At 37.7% G+C, this 25,242-nt stretch overlaps 1 protein-coding gene across 1 annotated transcript in view; it reads right to left on the bottom strand.

Moving 5' to 3' along the window:
- BBS9 (Bardet-Biedl syndrome 9) overlaps positions 1-25,242 on the bottom strand; it is a 448,956-nt gene that overhangs the window by 220,209 nt on the left and 203,505 nt on the right. The window contains exons 16-18 of the mRNA XM_082846142.1: positions 15,936-16,031; positions 5,357-5,529; positions 1,458-1,610 (exon numbers count right to left, since the gene is read on the bottom strand). Of these exons, the coding sequence (XP_082702268.1) occupies positions 1,458-1,610; positions 5,357-5,529; positions 15,936-16,031 (422 nt within the window). The remainder of the gene's footprint in view (positions 1-1,457; positions 1,611-5,356; positions 5,530-15,935; positions 16,032-25,242) is intronic.

Genomic DNA, 25,242 nt, shown 5'->3' with positions numbered 1-25,242 from the left:
ATAGTTTTTGAACACATAATACCTTAAGAGTGAGACCCAGATCACCCAAGTCATGCAAATGATAAACCACTGGTAGAAGGACGAATCAGGAAGATGAAGAAAATAGACTTTTTGATTTAGAACAAAGGGCTATTTAAGAATTCCATCTCATGATCAACAGACACATGAAAAGATGCTCAACATCACTAATTATTAGAGAAATGCAAATCAAAACTGCAATGAGGCACCACCTCACAACGGTCAGAATGGCCATCATTAAAAAGTCTACAAATAACAGATGCTGGAGAGGGTATGGAGAAAAGGGAACCCTCCTTCACTGTTGGTGGGAATGTAAGTTGGTGTGGCCACTATGGAAAGCAGTATGGAGGTTCCTTAAAAACTAAAAATAGAGGTGCCATATGATCCGGCAAGCCCACTCCTGGGTATATATCCAGACAAAACTATAATTCAAAAAGGTACATGCACCCTTACTATTCATAGCACTATTCACAATAGCCAAGACATGGAAACAACCTAAATGTCCAATGACAGATGAATAGATAAAGAAGATGTGGTACATATATACAATGGAATACTACTCAGCCATTAAAAAGAATGAAATAATGTGATTACAGCAACATGGATGGACCTAGAGATTCTCGTACTAAGTGTAGTAAGAAAGAGAAAGACAAATACCATATGATATCACTTATATGTGGAATATAAAATAGGACATAAACGAACTTACCTATGTAAGAGACTCACAGACATAGAGAACAGACTTGTGGTTGCCAAGGGGATGGTGCAGGATGGATTGGGAGTTTGGGATTAGCAGATGCAAACTATTATATACAGAATGGATGAACAACAAGGTCTTACTCTATAGCACAGGGAACTATATTCAATATCCTGTGATAAACCATAATGGAAAAGAATATGAAAAAGAATGTATATATGTATAACTGAATCACTTTGCTGTACAGCAGAAATTTACACATTGTAAACCAACTACACTTTAATAAAATAAATTTTAAAAAAAGAATTCCATCTCAAAGCATCAACTGACATAAAACTAGAAGTGTAATCTAATTGCTCTATAAGACAATTTGAGAATTATGATGATAATTATGGGATGTACTAAGAATTGTCCAATAATAACACTAATCATAATAGTACTATTTATCGAGCATATCCTATGTGCCTGGCATTAAGCTGCGTGCTTCACATAAGAGATGGAAAATCCTCACAACAACCCTGGGAAGTAAAATATGGATGGATCTAATCTAATTTACACAAGGTCACATAATTAGAAAGTAGCAGAGCTTGACTTTAAATTCTGACTCTAAAGCTTGTGTGCTATTTCCTGCTCCATAATACATAGGAAAGAAATACCTTATCTTGATAGTCTGGTACATGACTCTAGGGTGAGGGAAAAAATTATATCCAGTAGTATAAAACTATCACTGTATTATACTAACCTGCTTGTAAGTTCCATCTAGCAAGGTGTCCAGGTGTTGGAGAGGACCAGGTGTTTTATCTTTGAACCTTGTTAATAGCCGGCGTTGAATGGCCCGAAATTGTACAGCTCTTTCAGATAAGAGTTCTTCTAATTTTTCACCATTTATCCGCAACTACAATGAAGAATTTCTTTAATTCAGGTTAAATGTGCACAACAAAACGTGTCTAAAGTAAGGATACTGGCAATGCCAATAAAAGTTTGAAAAGAGTAAAGAAGAAATTTAAGTGTGTTACAGAGTTTAGAGAATTAAAACTGTGGTATTTGATACATGAATACATAGATGATACAGTGAAACAGGTCAAACAGAAATTTAGTAAAAATGGCCCAGTTGTCATTGGGATAAAGATAGATCATTCAATAAATGTTTGTGACAACTGATTAAATACATAAGGGAAAAAAGGAACAAGGATTTTTCCCCCAGTCTTTACAACAAAATCAATTGCAGAGGAATCAAAAGTTTAAACACAACAAAGCATTAGAAAATTATATTTTTAAAAATAATCTTAGCATGAGACAGACCTTTAAAAGTCAAAAGCCACACATACACACACACACCCCTGATAAATTACTAACTAAAAAACATTTTTTTTAATTCTACGTGGTTAAGGAAAAAGGTAGAGAAAAACATTATAAGTAAAGTGATAAGACAAACAGCAAACTGTAAAAAATAATAGCAATAACCACAGAGACAAAAAAACATGCCTATAATATCTAGAAAGCATCTACAAATTGATGAAAAAGGACCACAACCCAAATAAATGAGTAAGAAGAAGAGCAACAATCCAATAGAAAAGTGGGCAAAATTCAAAGAAAAGTTAATACAAATAGCTCTCAAACATACAGCGTTTGACCTGGCAATCCCACTTCCAGGAATTTATCCTAGGGGTGAGCTTGCAAAAAGTAATGTACACACAAGGATATTCATTATAGGATTTTTTCTCTTGCTATTATAGTAAGATAATGTTAATAATCAAAATACTCATCAATAGAGGAACAGGTTGAATAAATAAAGAGGACTTTGCAGGACCACCAGGTACTGATAAGCAATGCTAGCCAAAGATGCATTGAATGAAATAAAGCAAAACTGAAATACAGAATATCATTCATGTATTTTTTTTAATCTATATAGTAACATAGTTGTGACTGCATAGAATAGTTCTAGAAAGGTAACAAGAAACTGTACACCAAAAATTGCCTCCAAAGAGGAGACTGAATAGTGGGAGGATGAGAATCAGAAATGACTCTTTTCAGTATAACTCCTCTCATAACTTTTGAATTTAATACAATTAAAATAAAGAAAGCTAGTCAAAGTCATAGGGAATACTCCATGAACCCAGATCATGTGAACTGCTAATTCAACTTAACAAAACAGTCATAACTAGTTCTGAAGTAAATATCATATTCAAAATGTTCAGAAATCAAACATATTATAGTTTACATTTCTGATTTCAAACCAAACTTCCTTACCTTTTCAGTGCATGTATGGAGAACAGACACATGATTGGAAAAAAAACTTGGAATTTTATTAACTTCTTTTAACCCCAGTTTCAGAAGCATTAAGTAGCTAACTAAATCAAAGTATATTCTCTTGAAGGAAAAAAAAAAAAACTTTCATTACCAAAAGTTAAGTGACATAACAACTAAATTTTTAAAAAAGAATATTAGAGTTATCAATAATTCACCCTTTTAATTATATGATTTCCTGCTATAATACTTTATTTCCTCAATTCATGAAACAAAAATTTTTTTAAATATTCTCAAAACTGAGACATCAGCCAGGTTATCATTCCTTTGAACGTGTAACAAAAGAGCAGTGATTGAAATGTTTTCACATGTCAGAATTTCAACATTTAACATATATTTATTGATTTTAGTGCCACGCAGTGTTCTAGACTCCAGGAATTACAACAATGAATAAAACAGACAAAAATTCCTGTTTTCAGGGAGCTTACACTAAAGGGACACATAGATTCCAAAAGCCACCTTGATTCAAAGTTTAAAGTCATATTAAAAAATATATATATATGGCTTCCCTGGTGGCGCAGTGGTTGAGAGTCCGCCTGCCGATGCAGGGGATGCGGGTTCGTGCCTGGGTCCGGGAAGATCCCACATGCCGCGGAGCGGCTGGTCCCGTGAGTCATGGCCGCTGGAGCCTGTGCTCCGCAACGGGAGAGGCCACAACAGTGAAAGGCCCGGGTACCGCAAAAAAAAAAAAAAAAAAAAAAGCAGAGCGGCGCCAGAGAGCAAAGGAAGTATAGCATGCCCTTTTTAACTGTGTAACAAAAGTGCCTAATAGGTCACCACATTCCCTAAGTCCCTCCCCAGAAAGGAAATGTCCCTGATGTAGAAACTCCAGTGATTTACTAGCTAGCAAATAAGGCGGGGAGGAAGGAGGCGGACTGTATGTCAAACATAGTCAATTAGAATCTAATATTTTTTTTATTTTAAATATTACAAATAGGTAATTAGTATAGTCTTTCTGTGGACTCTCTTCCATAAGTCACTGGACCCCAGTTTTGCACAGTGAAGCAGGAATTTCTTAAGATATATCCTAGAGAATTATAAAGGTTCTCAATACTTAGAGTACCTAAACATATTTCCCAAACTATTGATTTTGGTGCCACAATTTGGTCAAAGTATACTGTCCTATACAATATTATCAGCTTAGATGAGGGAAGACCCAAATAAATTCAATTTATTTGATAATGCCGTCTTATCTGCCATGGGATGGTATGCACTGAAATTTTCCCTTTATGTTCACACTGTATTCAAAGAAGTCTTTATTTGTAGGTTAAAGTCAATGCTCTTAGAATGTTCAAGGGATTGAACATTAAGTAGAATGCTCATGTGACTGACAATTTACATGACGTATTCTCTCTCTCACTCCCTCTTTCTCTCTCTCATCCTCTCTCTCTCACTAACACACACACACACACACGCACGCACGCATGTGCACACACACACACACACAACACACACCATAGTTTACAAATTGAAATGCAAAAACCTATTGATTCCTTAAAAAGTAGCCACTCTAGGGAACCAATGTTTCCTTAAACAAAGTGCAAAATTTTTTTGAAATTCCTCTTTGTAATTCCCTACAGAGTCTACTTATAGGCAAATAAGAAGAGCCTGGTGAATTTTTTTTTTAACACATGGGACTTAAAACAATGACTTTCATTGTCCAATTTTTTTCACAAAACATGACTCCTTACTATTTCCAAATATCAAATCAGTCTTCAAAGGATGAAAATTTGACACCCTCAAGATACTCAAGAGAATCTAACACAGGCTCTGAAGGTACTTCCAAAGAAGAAATGCAAATATATCCAGGCAACAAAGTCACTGTCAGATCTCATTAATTTAGACATTTAATCATTCAGCATTTACTAAGCACCCATTGTGCCAGATACTGGAGAATATTTTACGTGATTAACCCTCATTCAGATGCAGAAGTTCTGGTGTGCTTGTTAAAAATGAAAAGGAAAAATCACTTTACTTTATAATCACACCTCATTTATGGCCTGCTAGAATTAGTTAGCCAATTGGCTGCCAATAAACTCAAATAGTTTTAACACTGGGTTATTGGGGTCAAAGGTTAAATCCCCATGTGGGAGAATTAAACCAGCTCTGCTCTGAGGCCAGACCACAGCTCCAGGCAGCCACTCTGTAAAAGTCTGCAATTGATCACAAACTGGGCAAGAGGGCAGGAACAGATTCACAACCCCACCATCCACATAAGAATAACAACTTGATGTACACTGCCTAATAGCATGTATACTAGAATCCTTACCTCTGTAGCATCTTTCTTTCATATATTGAAAAATTACAGATGATACGGGTTATGATCATACACACCTCAAAATGATGATCGATCAACTCGAAATATTCTTGAAGGGGCATAGATCCAGAAAAAGAACATGCGAAATCTTTGATTCCCTGTTTTTCAAAATATTCCTGAAGGCGGATAATAAGCTCATTTGTTATGAGCCAAAGATCCTCAAATTGTTCACTCTGGATGCGATATCGTTCTAAAGAGAAAAAATAATTAAGGAAAAGGCTTATTAACACATAACTAGTAGCTGAAACTATATGAATTATCACTAACTCTGACATGAATACCAAAAGGACAAAGATTTCTTTTTTGGAATATAGATATAATTTCTACTGGCTTAATAAAAATAATTCTACTGCCTTATCGTGATTTTCTGCATCAACAACTTAACATCTTCAAAGCTCATTCCAAAGGTATGTGGTCACAACAGCAAGCTGCATAGTCATTTTAACTATGTATCTTATAATAGGTTTCAGTATGGTAAAAACACAAAATTTGGATCCTTCTAAAAAGAGCTTTACTCAAAAGGTAAAAAACAAACAAACATAACAAAAAAAGGTAAGAAAACAGCCATTGCAAAAGTACAACCTGGTATCACTAGTTTGTTTCAAAAAATTGATGTGAAATAAAATTTATTCTATAGAAAGCCCACATCCTGGACACAGTAGGCAGCTTAAATCCCTGTAATCATAATCAAAGTTTTCTATTTTTCTAATAGTTCTTTCATTTGAAGAGAGATTTTGCAATAAGACCCTTCCCCAATTATAAATCTTGGTTCCCTCCATTCCCTGACACATCAGCTCCAAGACAGCCAAAGTCTTGTCTATCTCCTACCCTGATGATTATGATGACAACAATGATGACAATGATGATGACATCAGTGACAATAACCACATCTATGATAAGAGCAACTATGATAAGAGCACCAGCTATGCATACATCAAGCACTATAACTACAAAAACCCATTTTTTATAAGAAGGAAAACCAGGCACAGAGAATTTCAGAGACTTGCCAAAGGTCACAAAGCAATTTAAATGTCAGACCTATAATTCATGATATATATCCTTCTTCCCCAATTGTCTAAACTCTACCTATTCCTCAGGATCTGGCTTCAGTCTCACCTACCCCAAGAAACCTTTATTTCTCTACCATCTATAGAAGCCTTATATGTGCCAATCACTATCTAAAGCACTGCACATTCACTCTCTTGTTTAAACCTCAACAGCCCAATAGGCTATTGGCTATATAACAATAGCCCCATTTTACAGAAGAATAAATATAGCAACAGAAGAGTTTAAATAATCTGCAAGGTCATCTAGCCAATTAATAACAGAGCAGGGATTGGAACTTTAGCTAAACTTTAAATAATCCAAAGATTATCTATCAATTTTAACCACCTCATAACAATGCATTTCTCTGACCCACAGGCTCAGCGGCCATGGCTCACGGGCACAGCCGCTCCGTGGCATGTGGGATCTTCCAGGACCAGGGCACGAACCCACGTCCCCTGCATCAGCAGGTGGACTCTCAACCACTGTGCCACCAGGGAAGCCCCAAACATGTACTCTTATTTAACTTTCCAGATGATTATATTCAGTCTCTGCAAAGAGACTGTACACTTTCTGAGATCAAAGTTACCTATTTTATTTAGTTCACCATTTATTGAGCAATTATTATGTGCAATTTCATAAAGAAAGAAATGTTGGAAGTACAAAAATTACCTTAGCCTTTTTGCTTAAGGAACTTAAGGTAATACGATACGTGCATGTGAAATATTTATTTATATTCCCAAAGGTACGTTGACAAATTCTATAAATATATTATCTCTTTAAATTGGTTTTTAACTTCAATTTGTCACCCTCAGCCAGAATTCAAGAATATATCTGCTCTCATTCCCCTAGTCATACTCTTTTCAATTATATAAGGAATAAAATACACTAAGTATGCCTGCCATGGTGCATGGCAAAAACCCTGGTATTCTCTGCTGTCATATCATTCCCCTTGGAGCTTCCCCAGTCTTCCCCTCACTCCAGTCTTTTTTTTTTTTTTTTTTAAACATCTTTTTTGGAGTATAATTGCTTCACAAATGTGTGTTAGTTTCTGCTTTATAACAAAGTGAGTCAGCTATACATATATATAAATCCCCATATCTCCTCCCTCTTCCGTCTCCTTCCCACCCTCCATATCCCACCCCTCTAGGTGGTCACAAAGCACCTACCTGATCTCCCTGTGCTATGCGGCTGCTTCCGACTAGCTATCTATTTTACATTTGGCAGTACATATAGGTCCATGGCACTCTCTCACTTCTTCCCAGCTTGCCCTTCCCCCTCCCTGTGTCCTCAAGTTAATTCTCTACATCTGTGTCTTCCTGTCCTGTGCCTACTTTCTTCAGAACCGTTTTTTTTTTCATTCCATATATATGTGTTAGCATACAGTATTTGTTTTTCTCTTTCTGACTTATTTCAGTCTGTATGACAGACTCTAGGTCCACCCACCTCACTACAAATAACTCAATTTCGTTTCTTTTTATGGCTAATATTCCATCACGTATATGTGCCACATCTTCTAAGTATCAATGGACACTTAGGTTGCTTCCATGTCCTGGCTATTGTAAACAGAGCTGAAATGAACCGTCAAGTGGTACATGACTCTTTTTGAATTATGGTTTTCTCAGGGTATATGCCGAGTAGTGGGGTTTCTGGGTCATATGGTAGCTCTGTTTTTAGTTTTTTAAGGAACCTCCATACTGTTCTCCATAGTGGCTGTATCAATTTACATTCCCACCAACACTGCAAGAGGGCTCCCTTTTCTCCACATCCTCTCCAGCATTTATTGTTTCTAGATTTATTGATGATGGCCATTCTGACCAGTGTGAGGTGATACCTCATTGTAGTTTTGATCTGCATTTCTCTAATGATTACTGATGTTTAGCATCCTTTCATGTGTTTGTTGGCAATCTGTACACCTTCTTTGGAGAAATGTCTATTTAGGTCTTCTGCCCACTTTTGGATTGGGTTGTCTGCTTTATTGATATTGAGCTGCTTGTAAATTTTGGAGATTAATCCTTTGTCAATTGCTTCATTTGCAAATATTTTCTCCCATCCTGAGGGTTGTCTTTTAGTCTTGTTTATGGTTTCCTTTGCTGTGCAAAAGCTTTTAAGTTTCATTAGGTCCCATTTGTTTACTTTTGTTTTTATTTCCATGTCTCTAGGAGGTGGATCAAAAAGGATCTTGCTGTGTTTTATGTCATAGAGTGTTCTGCCTATGATATCTACTAAGAGTTTAATAGTGTCTGACCTTACATTTACGTCTTTACTCCATTTTGAGTTTCTTTTTGTGTATGGTGTTAAGGAGTGTTCCAACTTCATTCTTTTTTTTTCTTTTTTTTTTTTTTTTTGCGTTACGCGGGCCTCTCACTGTTGTGGTCTCTCCCGTTATGGAGTGCAGGCTCCGGACGCACAGGCTCAGCGGCCATGGCTCATGGGCACAGCCGCTCCATGGCATGTGGGATCTTCCCGGACCGGGGCATGAACCTGTGTCCCCTGCATGGGCAGGCGGACTCTCAACCACTGCGCCACCAGGGAAGCCCCAACTTTATTCTTTTACATGTCGCTGTCCAGTTTTCCCAGCACCACTTATTGAAAAGGCTGTCTTTTCTCCATTGTATATTCTTGCCTCCTTTATCAAAAATAAGGTGATCATATGTGTGTGGGTTTATCTCTGGGCTTTCTATCCTGTTCCATTGATCTATATTTCTGTTTTTGTGCCAGTACTATACTGTCTTGATTACTGTGGCTTGGTGTACAGTCTGAAGTCAGGGAGCCTGATTCCTCCAGCTCCGTTTTTCTTTCTCAAGATTGCTTTGGCTATTTGGGGTCTTTTGTGTTTCCATACAAATTGTGACATTTTTTGTTCTAGTTCTGTGAAAAATGCCAGTGGTAGTTTGATAGGGATTGCACTGAATCTGTAGGTTGCTTTGGGTAGTATAGTCATTTTCACAATGTTGATTCTTCCAATCCAAGAACATGGTATATCTCTCCATCTGTTTCTATCATCTTTAATTTCATTCATCAATGTGTTATACTTTTCTGCATACAGGACTTTTGTCTCCTGAGGTAGGTTTATTCCTAGGGGTTTTTCTGTTGTTTTTTTTTTGCGGTATGCAGGCCTCTCACTGTTGTGGCCTCTCCCATTGCAGAGCACAGGCTCCGGATGCGTAGGCTCAGCGGTCATGGCTCACGGGCCCAGCTGCTCTGCGGCATGTGGGATCTTCCCAGACCAGGGCACAAACCTGCATCCCCTGCATTGGCAGGTGGACTCTCAACCACTGCGCCACCATTCCTAGGTATTTTATTCTTTTTCTTGCAATGGTAAATAGGAGTGTTTCCTTAATTTGTCTTTCAGATTTTTCATCATTAGTGTATAGGAACGCAAGAGGTTTCTGAGCATTAATTTTGTATCCTGCTACTTTACCAAATTCATTGATTAGCTCTAGTAGCTTTCTGGTAGCATCCTTAGGATTCTGTATGTATGGTAACATGTCATCTGCAAACAGACAGCTTTACGTCGTCTTTCCCCATTTGGATTCCTTTTATTTCATTTTCTTCTCAGATTGCTGTGGCTAAAACTTTCAAAACTACGTTGAATAACCGTGGTGAGAGTGGGCAACCTTGTCTTGTTCCAGATCTTAGACTAAATGGTTACACAGTTTTTCACCACTGAAAACGATCTTGGCTGTGGGTTTGTCATATATGGCCTTTATTATGTTGAGGTAAGTTCCCAATAAGCCTACTTTCTGGAGGGTTTTTATCATAAATGGGTGTTGAATTTTGTTGAAAGCTTTTTCTGCATCTATTGAGATGATCATATGGTATTTTTCGTTCAATTTGTAAATATCATGTATCACATTGATTGATTTGCGTATATTGAAGAATCCTTGCATTCCTGGGATAAACCCCACTTCATCATGGTGTATGATCCTTTTAATGTGCTGTTGGATTCTGTTGGCTAGTATTTTATTGAAGATTTTTGCATCTACATTCATCAGTGATATTGGCCTGTAGTTTACTTTCTTTGTGACATCTGTGTCTGGTTTTGGTATCAGGATGACGGTGGTGGCCTTGTAGAATGAGTTTGGGAGTGTTCCTCCCTCTGGTATATTTTGGAAGAGTTTGAGAAGGATATAGGGGTTAGCTCTTCTCTAAATGTTTGACAGAATTCGCCTGTGAAGCCATCTGGTCCTGGGCTTTTGTTGGAAGATTTTTAATCACAGTCTCAATTTCAGTGCTTGTGATTGGTCTGTTTATATTTTCTATTTCTTCCTGGTTCAGTCTCAGAAGGTTCTGCTTTTCTAAGAATTCGTCCATTTATTCCAGATTGTCCATTTTATTGGCATAGAGTTGCTTTTAATAATCTCTCATGATCCTTTATATTTCTGTAGGGTCAGTTGATACTTCTTTTTCATTTCTAATTCTATTGATTTGAGTCTTCACCCTTATTTTCTTGATGAGTCTGGCTAATGGCTTATCATTTTGTTTTTCTTCTCAAAGAACCAACTTTTAGTTTTATTGATCTTTGCTATCATTTCCTTCATTTCTCTTTCATTTATTTCTGATCTGATCTTTATGATTTCTTTCCTTCTGCTAACTTTGGGGTATTTTTGTTCTTCTTTCTCTAATTGCTTTAGGTGTAAGGTTAGGTTGATTATTTGAGATGTTTCTTGTTTCTTGAGGTAGGATTGTTTTGCTATAAACTTCCCTCTTAGAACTGCTGTTGCTGCAACCCATAGGTTTTGGGTTGTAGTGTTTTCATTGTCATTTGTTTCTAGGTATTTTCTGATTTCCTCTTTGATTTCTTCAGTGATCTCTGGTTATTTAGTAGCATACTGTTTAGCCTCCATTTGCTTGTATTTTTTACAGACTTTTTCCTGTAATTGGTATCTAGTCTCACAGTATTGTGGTTGGAAAAGATACTTGATACGATTTCAATTTTCTTGAATTTACCAAGGCTTGATTTGTGACCCAAGATATGATCTATCCTGGAGAATGTTCCGTGTGCACTTGAGAAGAAAGTGTATTCTGTCGCTTTCGGGTGGAATGTCCTATAAATATCATTTAAATCTATCTGGTCTATTGTGTCATTTAAAGCTTGTGTTTCCTTATTTATTTTCTGTCTGGATGATCTGTCTTTTGGGGTAAGTGGGGGTAGTGGGGTAAAGGCCCCCACTATTATTGTGTTACTGTCAATTTTCCCTTTAAAGGCTACTAGCATTTGCCTTTTGTATTGAGGTGCTCCTATGTTGGGTGTATAAATATTTATAATTGTTATGTTTTCTCCTTGGATTGATCCCTTGATCATTATATAGTGTCCTTCCTTATCTCTTATAATAGTCTTTATTTTAAAGTCTATTTTATCTGATATAAGTATTGTTACTCCAGCTTTCCTGTGTTTTCCATCTGCATAGAATATCTTTTTCCATCCCCCCACTTTCAGTTTGTATGTGTCCCTAGGTCTGAAGTGGGTCTCTTATAGACAGCATATATACGGGTCTTGTTTTTATATCCATTCAGCCAGTCTGTCTTGGTTGGAGCATTTAATCCATTTACATTCAAGGTAATTATTGATATGTCTGTTCCAATTACCATTTTCTTAATCGTTTTGGGTTTGTTTTTGTGGGTCTTTTTCTTCTCTGTGTTTCCACCTAGAGAAGGTCCTTTAGCATTTGTTGTAAAGCTGGTTTGGTGGTGCTGAATTCTCTTAGCTTTTGCTTGTCTGTAAAGCTTTTGATTTCTCCATCGAATCTGAGTGAGATCATTGCTGGGTAGAGTAATCTTGGTTGTAGGTTTTCCCCTTTCATCACTTTAAATACATCATGCCACTCCCTTCTGGGCTGCAGAGTTTCTACTGAAAAATTAGCTGATAACCTTAAGGGGATTCCCTTGTTTGTTATTTGTTGCTTTTCCCTTGCTGCTTTTAATAGTCTTCTTTGAATTTAATTTTTGCAGTTTGATTAATACGTGTCTGGGTGTGTTTCTCCTAGGGTTTATCCTGTATGGGACTCTCTGCACTTCCTGGACTTGCATGGCTATTTTCTTTCCCATGTTAGGAAAGTTTTCGATTATAACCTCTTCAAATATTTTCTAAGACTCTTTCTCTTCTTCTTCTGCAACCCCTATAATTTGAATGTTGGTGTGTTTAATGTTGTCCCAGAGGTCTCTGAGACTGTCCTCAATTTTTTTCATTCTTTTTTCTTTATTCTGCTCCTCAGCAGTTATTTCCACCATCCTATCTTCCAGCTCACTTATTTGTTCTTCTGCCTCAGTAATTCTGCTATTGATTCCTTCTAATGTATTTTTCATTTCAGATATTGTGTTGTTCATCATTGTTTGTTTGTTCTTTAGTTCTTCTAGGTCTTTGTTAAACATTTCTTGTATTTTCTCAATCTGTGCCTCCAACCTATTTCCTAGATTTTGGATCATCTTTACTATCATTACTCTGAACTCTTTTTCAGGTAGTTTACCTATTTCCTCTTCATTTATTTGGTCTTGTAGGTTTTTACCTTGCTCCTTTGTCTGTAACATATTTGTTTGTCATGTCATTTTTTTTGATGGGTGGTGCTATGTTCACGTCTTACTGGTCGTTTGGCCTGAGGCATCCAGAACTGGAGTTTGCAGGCAGTTGGGTAGAGCCGGGTCTTGGTGCCGAGATGAGGACTTCTGAGAGACCTTACTCCAATTAATACTCCCTGGTATCTGAGGTTCTCTGTTAGTCCAGCGGTTTGGACAGAGCTCTCACACCACAGGAGCTCAGGCCTGCCCCACCCCGCCTGGGAATCAAGATCCTGCAAGCCACATGGTGCAGCAAAAGAAAAAAAAGGAGCAGTACAATAACAAAGAATAAAAAATAAAGTAAAATTAGAGAAATAAAAAATTTTTAGATAAAATAAAGATATACATGCAACAACAACAACAAGGTAAAACAGAACCATAGGGACTTCGCTGGTGGCCCAGTGGTTAAGACTCCACGCTCCCAATGCAGGGGGCCGGGGTTCGATTCCTGGTCAGAGAACTACATCCCACATGCATGCCACAACTTAACATGTTGCAACGAAGATCCAGTGTGCCACAACTAAGGCCCAGTGCAGCCAAAATAAATAAACATGAAAAAGAAAAAAAACATAACCACACCTAAAAAAAAAAAGCTGGAAAAGGTCTTGGCTGTGGGGGCGGGGCTTAGGTGGGGGCAGGGCCTAGGCTTAGGACCTGCAGGGCTGGAAAAGGCAGCAGGGCCGGAGGGGGGCCTCAGAGTGAGGAGTTCGGAGGTTAGGCCCTGGGTAAGGGTGTGGGGGTGGGGCTTAGGCTCAGGGTGCCTCAGAGTGTAGAGGATCAGGCTCTGGACCTCAGCAGGCTCCCCGCTGATCCCCTCACTATAGTGGGACCCTCCCGAGCGTGGGAACCCCTCCCCTCCCCCAGCTACCTCCCCCCCCCCAGGGCCACCAATCCCGTCCCGTCTGGCCTCCACTTTTCCTTTCCCTTCTCCCTCTCCCTCCCTCCCATGCCCTCAGGACTCACACAGCTGGAGAGGGCCTCAGAGGGCAGAGGATCAGGCCTGGGACCTCAGCAGACTCCCCAGAGCCCAAGTGGGCAGGGGAAATGCTGGCTGTGTTCACTCCAATCCCCCAAGGGTCTCTCCCCCATCCCCGTTGCTCCTCTCACCATGAGTGGACCACTCCAGGCATACGAGCACCTCCCCTCCCTCAGCTACCCCTCAGGGGCACTGGTCCCAAACTGCCCCCACCTCTCCTTATGCTCCCTCCCCACCCCCACATCCTACCCAGTTGCTCAGGGGTTCCTCCCAACTCCTTAGGTGTCCGTGGTCCCCCACCAGTGCCTGGTAGGTGCCCTAGTTGTGAGGAGACACAAACTCCGCGTCCTCCTACTCCACCATCTTGACTCCATCCCATTGTATTTTCTTCATATCTATCTCCTTCATCTCCAAGGACATTCCCTAGGTAGAATTCTGGACATCACTGAGGCCAAAATAACCATCAGGGAATTGTAATGGCTACACTTCATGTTTCAGTTTACACAGTTCATTTGATTCTTTATGTAATAGTTTCTGTCCAATTCCATTATTTAGTCTGTCTGCCCACACTGTAGCTGTGTCAAGGCATTCATTACCATATATTAAGATGAATGTGAATAAATCAGTTATATACATGGATATTTGGTGAAATTTAGAGAATGATAAAGTAACTATGGGCAACAGCAATGTTCTAAGAGTTACTTTATCTAAAAAAGAATAAATATAATGCATTAGGACATAAATACCCTCATTTGCACAAATAAATGTTTGCCTTTTTTAAATGGTCTCAATTGCAGATTCATCATACAGCATCATCAACTGAAATCAAACAGATGTGTATAATTTCCCAAAGAAATGTTGGCAACAATTTTTTAGTATAACTAAAGAGAACATTTTAACAAAGAGAAATGTACAAAAATGATTCCATCAACCAACTGAAGATTAAAATTAATCAAAGCAAAATGGTGCCAATGTAAAGAAGACTACAATCATGACCAATTACAAAGACCACGAAAAGTACAAAATTCTCTCATTCTTCTCAGAAATGTCTTTAATTTGTGTATCTTATTCTTTAATTTTTAGTTGTTTCCAAATCTATTTCACTAGCCACCAACCTACACATTCCAGAAGCTGTTATGATTTTAACCACAGAAACTTCATTATAGTTTCTAAAATAAGGATGTATATATGTTCCCCCTGTTAACATCTTCATTTTTCAAAAACAACATAGCCTTATTTTACTATATTTTCTAATTATAAAAGAAATAACCAACTAAAACTGCAAATCCATAAAGTATTGATAGAAAATGAAACCCGTTGTACAAATGGCAGAGATTTTAAAAATTGGAGTGTACTCAGACTTATATATATATATATATATACATACACACACATTCATTTCCTCTAATATCCTTAGTGTACCTAAAATTTGTTGAACACTTCCTTTCTTAATATTTTAATTTATTTCCAAGAAGGTATATAAAACTCAGTGAGTTTAGTAGCTTCATTATCTACATACATCAGAAGTCAGTTTTACATTGAGTAGTTTCAACCATTATTCTCATATGAAGCAAACAAATCAATAAAGCATATTTAAGTATGAAATTCAAACTTGACTATACAATTACTACTTTTCATTCTACTGAGATTAATCTCAGCAAAAGTTATTCACTTTCACTTTCATCTTTGCAAGTGTCCAAAAGGAGGATATAAGAATATACACATACCCCAAAAAAATTAACTCCAGTTTCTAGTAACTCCTAAAACCTAGTTCACCATATACCTATCTCAAAAACATTTTTCAGTTCTTTAAATTCCTCTATCAAACTCTCCTCATCCCCAAAACCAAAGTTAAGTATCACTAATAAAACAGGATTCTATCTTCATAACTAGTACAATGGCTCTTAGTTTTCAATATCTAACATCACCCTTGCAGAAATCTTTGATGTGGCAATGATCTGTGATGCACTGTTCTTAATAGAACTTTTCAAAAGCAATAATACCATGGCTTTACTTACGAGAGGTTTTGGAAGCAAGAAGAGTAACTCGGGAACCTCCTAAGAAGCGAAAACCCATTACATTCACCTGATCATCTTCTGACTGATTGGCAAAGCCTACAAAGAAAATAAAAAATCACCTTACATAATCACAAGGCAAAACACTTAATGTTTAAAATAGGAAGCTTAGTTGACAATGAGTATTTTTTATGTCACTAGTCATGTTTAAGGTCCGTGTGTGGACTATAATATATTAACTGATCTCCACAGTTGCTTCCAAATGCTAAAATTACTGCCTCAGAAGAACATGCTGAAATCACTTAATTTTCTTTCTTCTACTAGTTCATTCTAGGTCTGAGGCAGGGAATGTACAAGATGAACTTAGAATGCCTGTCACACCAGAAAGCAAGGAAACTATCAGTGACCAGCAGACTTGTATGAAAAGGATGTAAGAGCCAACTTAAAGAGACTACCACTGGCCAGAGATGAAAATACTTGAGTATCAAAATAAGAATAACTTCGATGAAGTAAAATACATCAAATATATTTAAAGGCATGGGTTCATATTGACACTAAAAATAAAACAAAAAACCCAAATGCTCACTATTGAAGGATTCTAAAGAATCAACTCATTATTTTAAAAATCAATAATAAAGACAAAGAACCAAGCGTTTATCCTGATGATCCTACCAAATTGTACCACATAAACAGTGGTAAATAAGGGAAACATTCTCTGTGTGGAAATATTCCAGCTAAAAATTGTAGAAAGCTTGAAAGAATAGAATACCACCATTTTTCAACTTCCAATGAATTAATGGATCTTAGCATTGACTATCAATAGCTGTTACAATCACAAAAAAGGAGACAAACAGATATAATGTACCCACTGCTGAAAGTATATACCACTATTCTTGCAGTAGTATGGCCAAAATAATCAATCCTAACTCTATTAGCACTAGATGCAACTATCAATTTATAGGGAACAAGACAGAGAAAATATTAAACAAAATCACAGGGATGTAATCAACAAAATTCAGAGTATGGGAAACACACAGGAGAAATAATTTGTACTCTTTAACAAATAAACTGCAAATTAAAAAGAGACATGGGGGCTTCCCTGGTGGCGCAGTGGTTGAGAGTCCGCCTGCCGATGCAGGGGACGTGGGTTTGTGCCCTGGTCCGGGAGGATCCCACATGCCGTGGAGCGGCTGGGCCCGTGAGCCGTGGGCGCTGGGCCTGCGCGTCTGGAGCCTGTGCTCCACAGCAGGAGAGGCCACAACAGTGAGAGGCCCACGTACCGCAAAAAAAAAAAAAAAAAAAAAAAAAAAAGAGACATGAAGGAGAAAGCCTACAGAAGAGGAGATATCAAAAAAATTCATATCAAAAAATTACAAGTGAAATATATTTGACTGCTGACGCAAAAAAAAAAAACAAATAAAAATTATAACACTGGAGACTTTCACTCTGTACCCAGATGGAAAAACTGGGGCCAAATTTACCCTCCCATCTCAAAAAACTAAAACATGGAATAAAATATATGAACCATTTTTTAAGACATTGGAAATTAGCAAATGAACAACAGGGATCTCTGACAAAAAAGAAACAAAGTGAGCCCTATGTTTGCACCAGCTAACCACCTAGAGAAATTTCCAAGCCACAAAACAGGGGAGGGGAGCCCAGGTGCAACCCAGCATTCTCCTCGAGTTCAAGAGATAGAGTTGGGAATCTGGGAAGGCCAAAGTGGCAAACGTTCTCAAGGCAGAGAGCATATAGAGCAACAGAGAAAGAACTCCAGAGATCTGCAGAGTCCCATTTGAGTACTCAGTAGAATACTAATGGATGCATGCCTATGAGGAAACTACCTGAGGTTGGGGAGGAAAAAAAAAAAAAAACAGTCAAAAAGATTACAGGAAATAATCCACAAGCCCAGACAGGGCCAGAGATAATCCTTGTTCTCACTGGCCATAATACAGACCATCAATTCACTAGGTATCAGGTAGAACACATGGAAGAGTTTGGTTTCAGTAGCAGGTAAAGTTCACACTAGAATAAATGTTGCTCCCATTCCACCTAACAAAGCTTCAAAACAACACTAAAAAGGATCAAACTTTTTCAAGTAACTAAAATGTGTCCCAGAAAAAAAAAAAAACCTCAAGAATATTTAGAGGAAAATTAAAATACTCAACACACAATTTGATAAAATTCAGGAATTCTGTCCTTCAGTCAAAAATTACAGGACACAGAAAGAGAAGAGAAATTACAACCCATTAACAAGGAGAAAAATCAATCAAAACTAACTCAGAAATGACACAGACAATAGAATTAGTAGACAAAGGCATTAAAACAATTATTATATTATTATAAATATTCAAAGGAGCTATATTAAATAAAGACATGGAAAAACTTTTATAAAAAGAGAGAGACCCAAATCAAACCTTGAGAGATGACAACTACAATGTCTGAGATAAAAAAAATACACTGGGTGGGATTATGAACACATTACACACTGAAAAAAGAAATAACTTGAATGTATAGCAGTAGAAACTACCCCCAAAAAAAGCACAAAGAGAAAAAGATTGAAAAAACAAAAACAGCATCATTGAGCTCTGGGACAACCCCAAGTGAGAAATATACATATAACTGGAGTCCTTAAAATAAAGATGAATAAAGGAGTGGAGACAGAAAAAAATATTTGAAAAAATAATAGCCAAAATATTTCCAAATTGGATAAAAATTATAACCCATAGATCAAAATATCTTAACAGAGGGAGACCTTCAAGATGGCAGAGGAGTAAGACGTGGAGATCACCTTCCTCCCCACAAATACATCAGAAATACACCTACATGTGGAACAACTCCTACAGAACACCTACTGAACGCTGGCAGAAGACCTCAGACCTCCCAAAAGGCAAGGAACTCCCCACGTACCTGGGTAGGGAAAAAGAAAAAACAGAGACAAAAGAATAGGGACGGGACCTGCACCTCTGGGAGGGAGCTGTGAAGGAGGAAACGTTTCCACACACTAGGTAGCCCCTTCACTGATGGAGACCGGGGGTGGCAGGGGGAAGCTTCGGAGCCAGGGAGGAGAATGCAACAGGAGTGCAGAGGGCAAAGCAGAGAGATTCCCAACAGAGGATCAGTGCCCACCAGCACTCACCAGCCCAAGAGGCTTGTGTGCTCACCTGCTGGCCGGGATGGGTGGGGGCTGGGAGCTGAGGCTCCGGCTTCTTCGGAGGTCAGATCCCAGGGAGAGGACTAGGGTTGGCTGTGTGAACACAGCCTGAAGGGGGATAGTGCACCACACCTAGCCAGGAGGGAGTCCAGGAAAAAGTATGGACCTGCCTAAAATGCAAGAGACCACTGTTTCAGGGTACGCGAGGAGAGGGGATTCATAGCACCACCTAAACGAGCTCCGGTGATGGGGCAGAAGCCGCAGCTATCAGTGTGGACCCCAGAGACCAGCATGAAACACTTAGAGTGCTAATGCAGCCACCAAGAAGCCTGTGTACAAGCACAGGTCATTATCTACACCTCCCCTCCTGGGAGCCTGTGCAGCCCACCACTGCCAGGCTCCCATGATTCAGGGACAACTTCCCCGGGAGAACACGTGGTGTGCCTCAGGCTGGTGCAACGTCATGCCAGTCTCTGCCACCACAGGCTCACCGAGCATTCCGTATCCTTCCCTACCCCCGGCCTGAGTGAGCCAGAGCCCCCTAATCAGCTGCTACTTCAACCCCGTCCTGTCTGAGGGAAGAACAGACCCCCTCAGGTGACCAACACACAGAGGCAGGGCCAAATCCAGAGCAGAACCCCAGGAGCTGTACGAACAAAGAAGAGAAAGGGAAATCTCTCCCAGCAGCCTCAGAAGCAAAAGCTAAGAGAATTCAGCACCACCAAACCAGCTTTACAACAAAACACTAAAGGAACTTCTCTAGGCAAGAAGCACAAGAGAAGAAAAAGACCTATAATAACTAATCCAAAACAATTAAGAAAATGGTAATAGGAAAATACATATTGATAATTACCTTAAATGTAAATGGATTAAACACTCCAATCAAAAGACACAGACTGGCTGATTGGATACAAAAACAAGACCCATATATATGCTGTCTACAAGAGACCCTCTTCAGACCTAGGGACACATACAGACTGAAAGTGAGCGGATGGAAAAAGATATTCCATGCAAATGGAAATCAAAAGAAAGCTGGAGAAGCAATACTCATATCAGACAAAAGAGACTTTAAAATAAAGACTATTACAAGAGACAAAGAAGGGCACTACCTAATGATCAAGGGATAATCCAAGAAGAAGATATAACAATTGTAAATATTTATGCACCCAACATAGGAGCACCTCAACACATAAGGCAAAAGCTAACAGCCATAAAAGGGGAAACTGACAGTAACACAATCACTGTAGGGGACTTTAACACCCCACTTTCACAAATGGACAGATAACCCAAAATGAAAATAAATAAGGAAACACAACCTTTAAATAATACATTAAATATGATGGGCTTCATTGATACTTACAGCACATTCCATCCAAAAACAACAGAATACACTTTCTTCTCAAGTGCGAATGGAATATTCTTCAGATAGATCATATTTTGGATCACAAATCAAGCCTTGGTAAATTTAAGAAAATTGAAATCATATCAAGTATCTTTTCTGACCACAACACTATGAGACTAGATATCAATTACAGGAAAAAAATCTATAAAAAATACAAACACGTGGTGGCTAAACAATACACTACTTAATAATGAAGTGATCACTGAAGAAATTAAACAGGAGATCAAAAAATACCTAGAAGCAAATGACAATGAAAACATATGATCCAAAATCTTTGGGGTGCAACAAAAGCAGTTCTCAGAGGGAAGTTTATAGCAATACAATCCTACCCCAAGAAACAAGAATCATCTCAAATCAACAACCTAACCTTACACCTAAAGCAATTAGAGAAACAACAAAAAAACCACCAACGTTAGCAGAAGGAAAGAAATCATAAAGATCAGATCAGAAATAAATGAAAAAGAAATGAAGGAAATGATAGCAAAGGTCAATAAAACTAAAAGCTTGCTCTTTGAGAAGATAAACAAAATTGATAAGCCATTAGCCAGACTCACCAAGAAAATAAGGGAGAAGACTCAAATCAATAGAATTAGAAATGAAAAAGGAGAAGTAACAGCTGACACTGCAGAAATACAAAGGATCATGAGAGATTACTACAAGCAACTCTATGCCAATGAAATGGACAACCTGGAAGAAACAGACAAATTCTTAGAAAAGCAGAACCTCCCAAGACTGAACTAGGAAGAAATAGAAAATATAAACAGACCAATAACAAGCACTGAAATTGAAACTGTGATTAAAAATATTCTGACAAATAAAAGCCCAGAACCAGATGGCCTCACAGACGAATTCTATCAAACATTTAGAGAAAAGCTAACACCTATCCGTCTCAAACTCTTCCAAAACATAGCAGAGGGAGAATCACTCCCAAACTCCTTCTACGAGGCCACCATCACCCTGATACCAAAACCAGAAAAAGATGTCACAAAGAAAGAAAATTACAGGCCAATACACTGATGAACATAGATGCAAAAATTCTCAACAAAATACTAGCAAACAGAATCCAACAGCACATTAAAAGCATCATACACCATGATGAATTGGGGTTTATCCCAGGAATGCAAGGATTCTTCAATATACACAAATCAATCTATGTGATACACCATACAAACAAATTGGAGAAAAAAAAACTGTATGATCATCTCTATAGATGCAGAAGAAGCTATTGACAAAATTCAACACCCATTTATGATAAAAACCCTCCAGAGAGTAGGCATAGAGGGAACTTACCTCAACATAATAAAGTCCATATATGACAAACCCACAGCCAACATCATTCTCAATGGTGAAAAACTGAACCCATTTCCACTAAGATCAGGAACAAGACAGGGTTGCCCACTCTCACCACTATTATTAAACACACTTTTGGAAGTTTTAGCCCAGCAATTAGAGAGGAAAAAGAAATAAAAGGAATCCAAATCGGAAAAGAAGAAGTAAAACGGTCACTGTTTGCGGATGACATGATACTATACATAGAGAATCCTAAAGAAAACTACTAGAGCTAATCAATGAATCTGGTAAAGTAGCAGGACACAAAATTAATGCACAGAAATCTCTTGCATTCCTATACATTAATGATGAAAAATCTGAAAGAGAAATGAAGGAAGCACTCCCATTTACCATTGCAACATAAAGAATAAAATACCTAGGAATAAACCTACCTAAGGAGACAAAAGACCTGTATGCAGAAAACTCTAAGACACTGATGAAAGAAATTAAAGATGATACAAACAGATGGAGAGATAAACCATGTTCTTGGATTGGAAGAATCAACATTGAGAAAATGACTACACTACCCAAAGGAATCTACAGATTCAATGCAATCCCTATCAAAATACCAATGCCATTACTCACAGAACTAGAACAAAAAATTTCTCAATTTGTATGGAAACACAAAAGACCCCAAATAACCAAAGCAATCTTAAGAAAGAAAAACGGAGCTGGAGGAATCAGGCTCCCTGACTTCAGACTATACTACAAAGCTACAGTAATCAAGACAGTATGGTACTGCACAAAAAGAGAAATACAGATCAATGGACAGAATAGAAAGCTCAGAGATAAACCCACGCACATATAGCCACCTTATTTTTGATAAAGGAGGCAAGAATATACAATGGAGAAAAGATAACCTCATCAATAAGTGGTGCTGGGAAAACTGGACGGCTACATTTAAAAGAATGAAATTAGAACACTCCCAAACACCATACACAAAAATAAACTCAAAATGGATTAAAGACCCAAATGTAAGGCCAGACACTATAAAACTATTAGAGGAAAACATAGGCAGAACACTCTATGACATCAATCACAGCAAGATTCTTTTTGACCCACCTCCTAGAGAAATGGAAATAAAAACAAAAATACACAAATGGGACCTAATGTAAGTTAAAAGCTTTCCCACAGCAAAGGAAACCATAAACAGGATGAAAAGACAACCCTCAGATTGGGAGAAAATATTTGCAAATGAAGCAACTGACAAAGGATTAATCTCCAAAATTTACAAGCAGCTCATGTAGCTCAATATCAAAAAAATAAACAACCCAATCCAAAAATGGGCAGAAGACCTAAATAGACATTTCTCCATGGACGATATACAGATTGCCAACAAACACATGAAAGATTGCTCAACATCACTAATCATTGGAGCAATGCAAATCAAAACTACAAAGAGGTATCACCTCACACCAGTCAGAATGGCCATCACCAAAAAGTCTACAAACAATAAATGCTGGAGAGGGTGTAGAGAAAAGGGAACCATCTTGCACTGTTGTTGGGAATGTAAATGGATACACCCACTATGGAGAACAGTATGAAGGTTCCTTAAAAAACTAAAAATAGAACTACTATACCACCCAGCAATCCCATTCCTGGGCATATACCCTGAGAAAACCATAATTCAAAAAGAGTCATGTACCACAATGTTCACTGCAGCTCTATTTACAATAGCTAGGACATGGAAGCAACCTAAGTGTCCATCAACAGATGAATGGATAAAGAAGATGTGGCACATATATACAATGGAATATTACTCAGCCATAAAAAGAAATGAAATTGAGTTATTTGTAGTGAGGTGGATGGACATAGAGTCTGTCATACAGGATTAAGTAAGTCAGAAAGAGAAAAACTAATATCATATGCTAACACACATATATGGAATCAAGAAAAAAAAAGGTTCTGAAGAACCTATGGGCAGGAAAGGAATAAAGAAGCAGATGTAGAGAATGGACTTCAGGACACAGGGAGGAGGAAGGGTAAGCTGGAACGAAGTGAGAGAGTGGGATGGACTTATATATACTACCAAATAGATAGCTAGTGGGAAGCCGTTGCATAGCACAGAGAGATAAGCTCGGTGCTTTGTGACCACCTACAGGGGTGGGATAGGGAGGGTGGGAGGGAGACACAAGAGGCAGGAGACATGGTGATATATGTATATGTATAGCTGATTCACTTTGTTATAAAGCAGAAGCTGGCACACCATTGTAAAGCAATTATACTCCAATAAAGATGTTAAAATATATATCTTAACAAACACCAAGCACAAGCAAAATAAAAATACAACAAAACCAAAAAAACTATACCAAGGTACAACAAAGATGAATTTCTTAAAGGAAAAAATCTTAAAAACAGCCAGAGAGAAAAGACATATTACATATAGAGGTACAGCTTATGTCTTAATGCAATGCCAGAAAACAAGGGAGTAATATCGTTACAATATTGAAAGAAAAACATTGTCAACCTACAATCTTTACCTAGTGAAAATAACTTTCAAGAAAATGGTGAAAAAATACATTTTCAGACCTACAAAAGCTGAAAAAATTCATCACTAGTATTTCTCCAGTAAAAGAAATGTTAACAAAGTACTTCAAGAAAAAGGAAAATGATACCAGATGGAACCTGGTTCTACACAAAGGAATGAAGAGCAGTGGAAAAGGTAACTCCATGAGTAAATATATAAGATCATTGTCTTAATAATTAATATCTCTTAAAAGGAGAATCACTGTACATGTATAACTGAATTACTCTGCTGTACACCTGAAACTAACAGAACATTGTTAATCAACTATACTCCAATATAAAAAAAAAATTTCTAAAAAAGATAATCACTGTTTAAAGCAAAATTCATAATAATGTATTACAAGGTTTATAATATATGTAGATATAAAACAACAATAGCACAAAGGCTGGGAGGGGAGAAATGGAAGTATACTATTGTACGAGTCTTATAGTATGTTTGAGGCATTATACTATCACCTAAAGATAGACTGTGATAAGTTAAAGATGTATACAGTATTATGCATCTGTGCATTTTTGACAGGGAAATATTGCTTCCAAAGGGGCAAAAATCAATTTATAGGGTTCATCCATTGTAAAGCAATTACACTCCAATAAAGATGTTAAAAAAAATTTATAGGGTTCAGAAAAATCTTACTCACTTTATCTATAAAAACAGATATTCATATAGAATATGAACAGATATACAGGATTATCTGTGGTACTAAAACTGTGTGGAGGGGCTGATTAAGAAAAAGATTCTAAAAAGTCTTGTGGAGAAAATAATAAAAGAAAGGTTGAGAAACACTGCCATAAACTTCAAAGAAGCAACTAAATTAACACTAGGTGGTATAGTGAGTAAGACAACAAAGGAGATAAAATGGAATCATAAAACATACTCAATTCAAAAGAATGCAGGAGGG

The sequence above is a fragment of the Leucopleurus acutus genome (assembly GCF_964270905.1).
Source record: "Leucopleurus acutus genome assembly, chromosome: 9".
NCBI lineage: Eukaryota > Metazoa > Chordata > Mammalia > Artiodactyla > Delphinidae > Leucopleurus > Leucopleurus acutus.
This window is presented reverse-complemented; position numbering and strand designations above follow the sequence as displayed.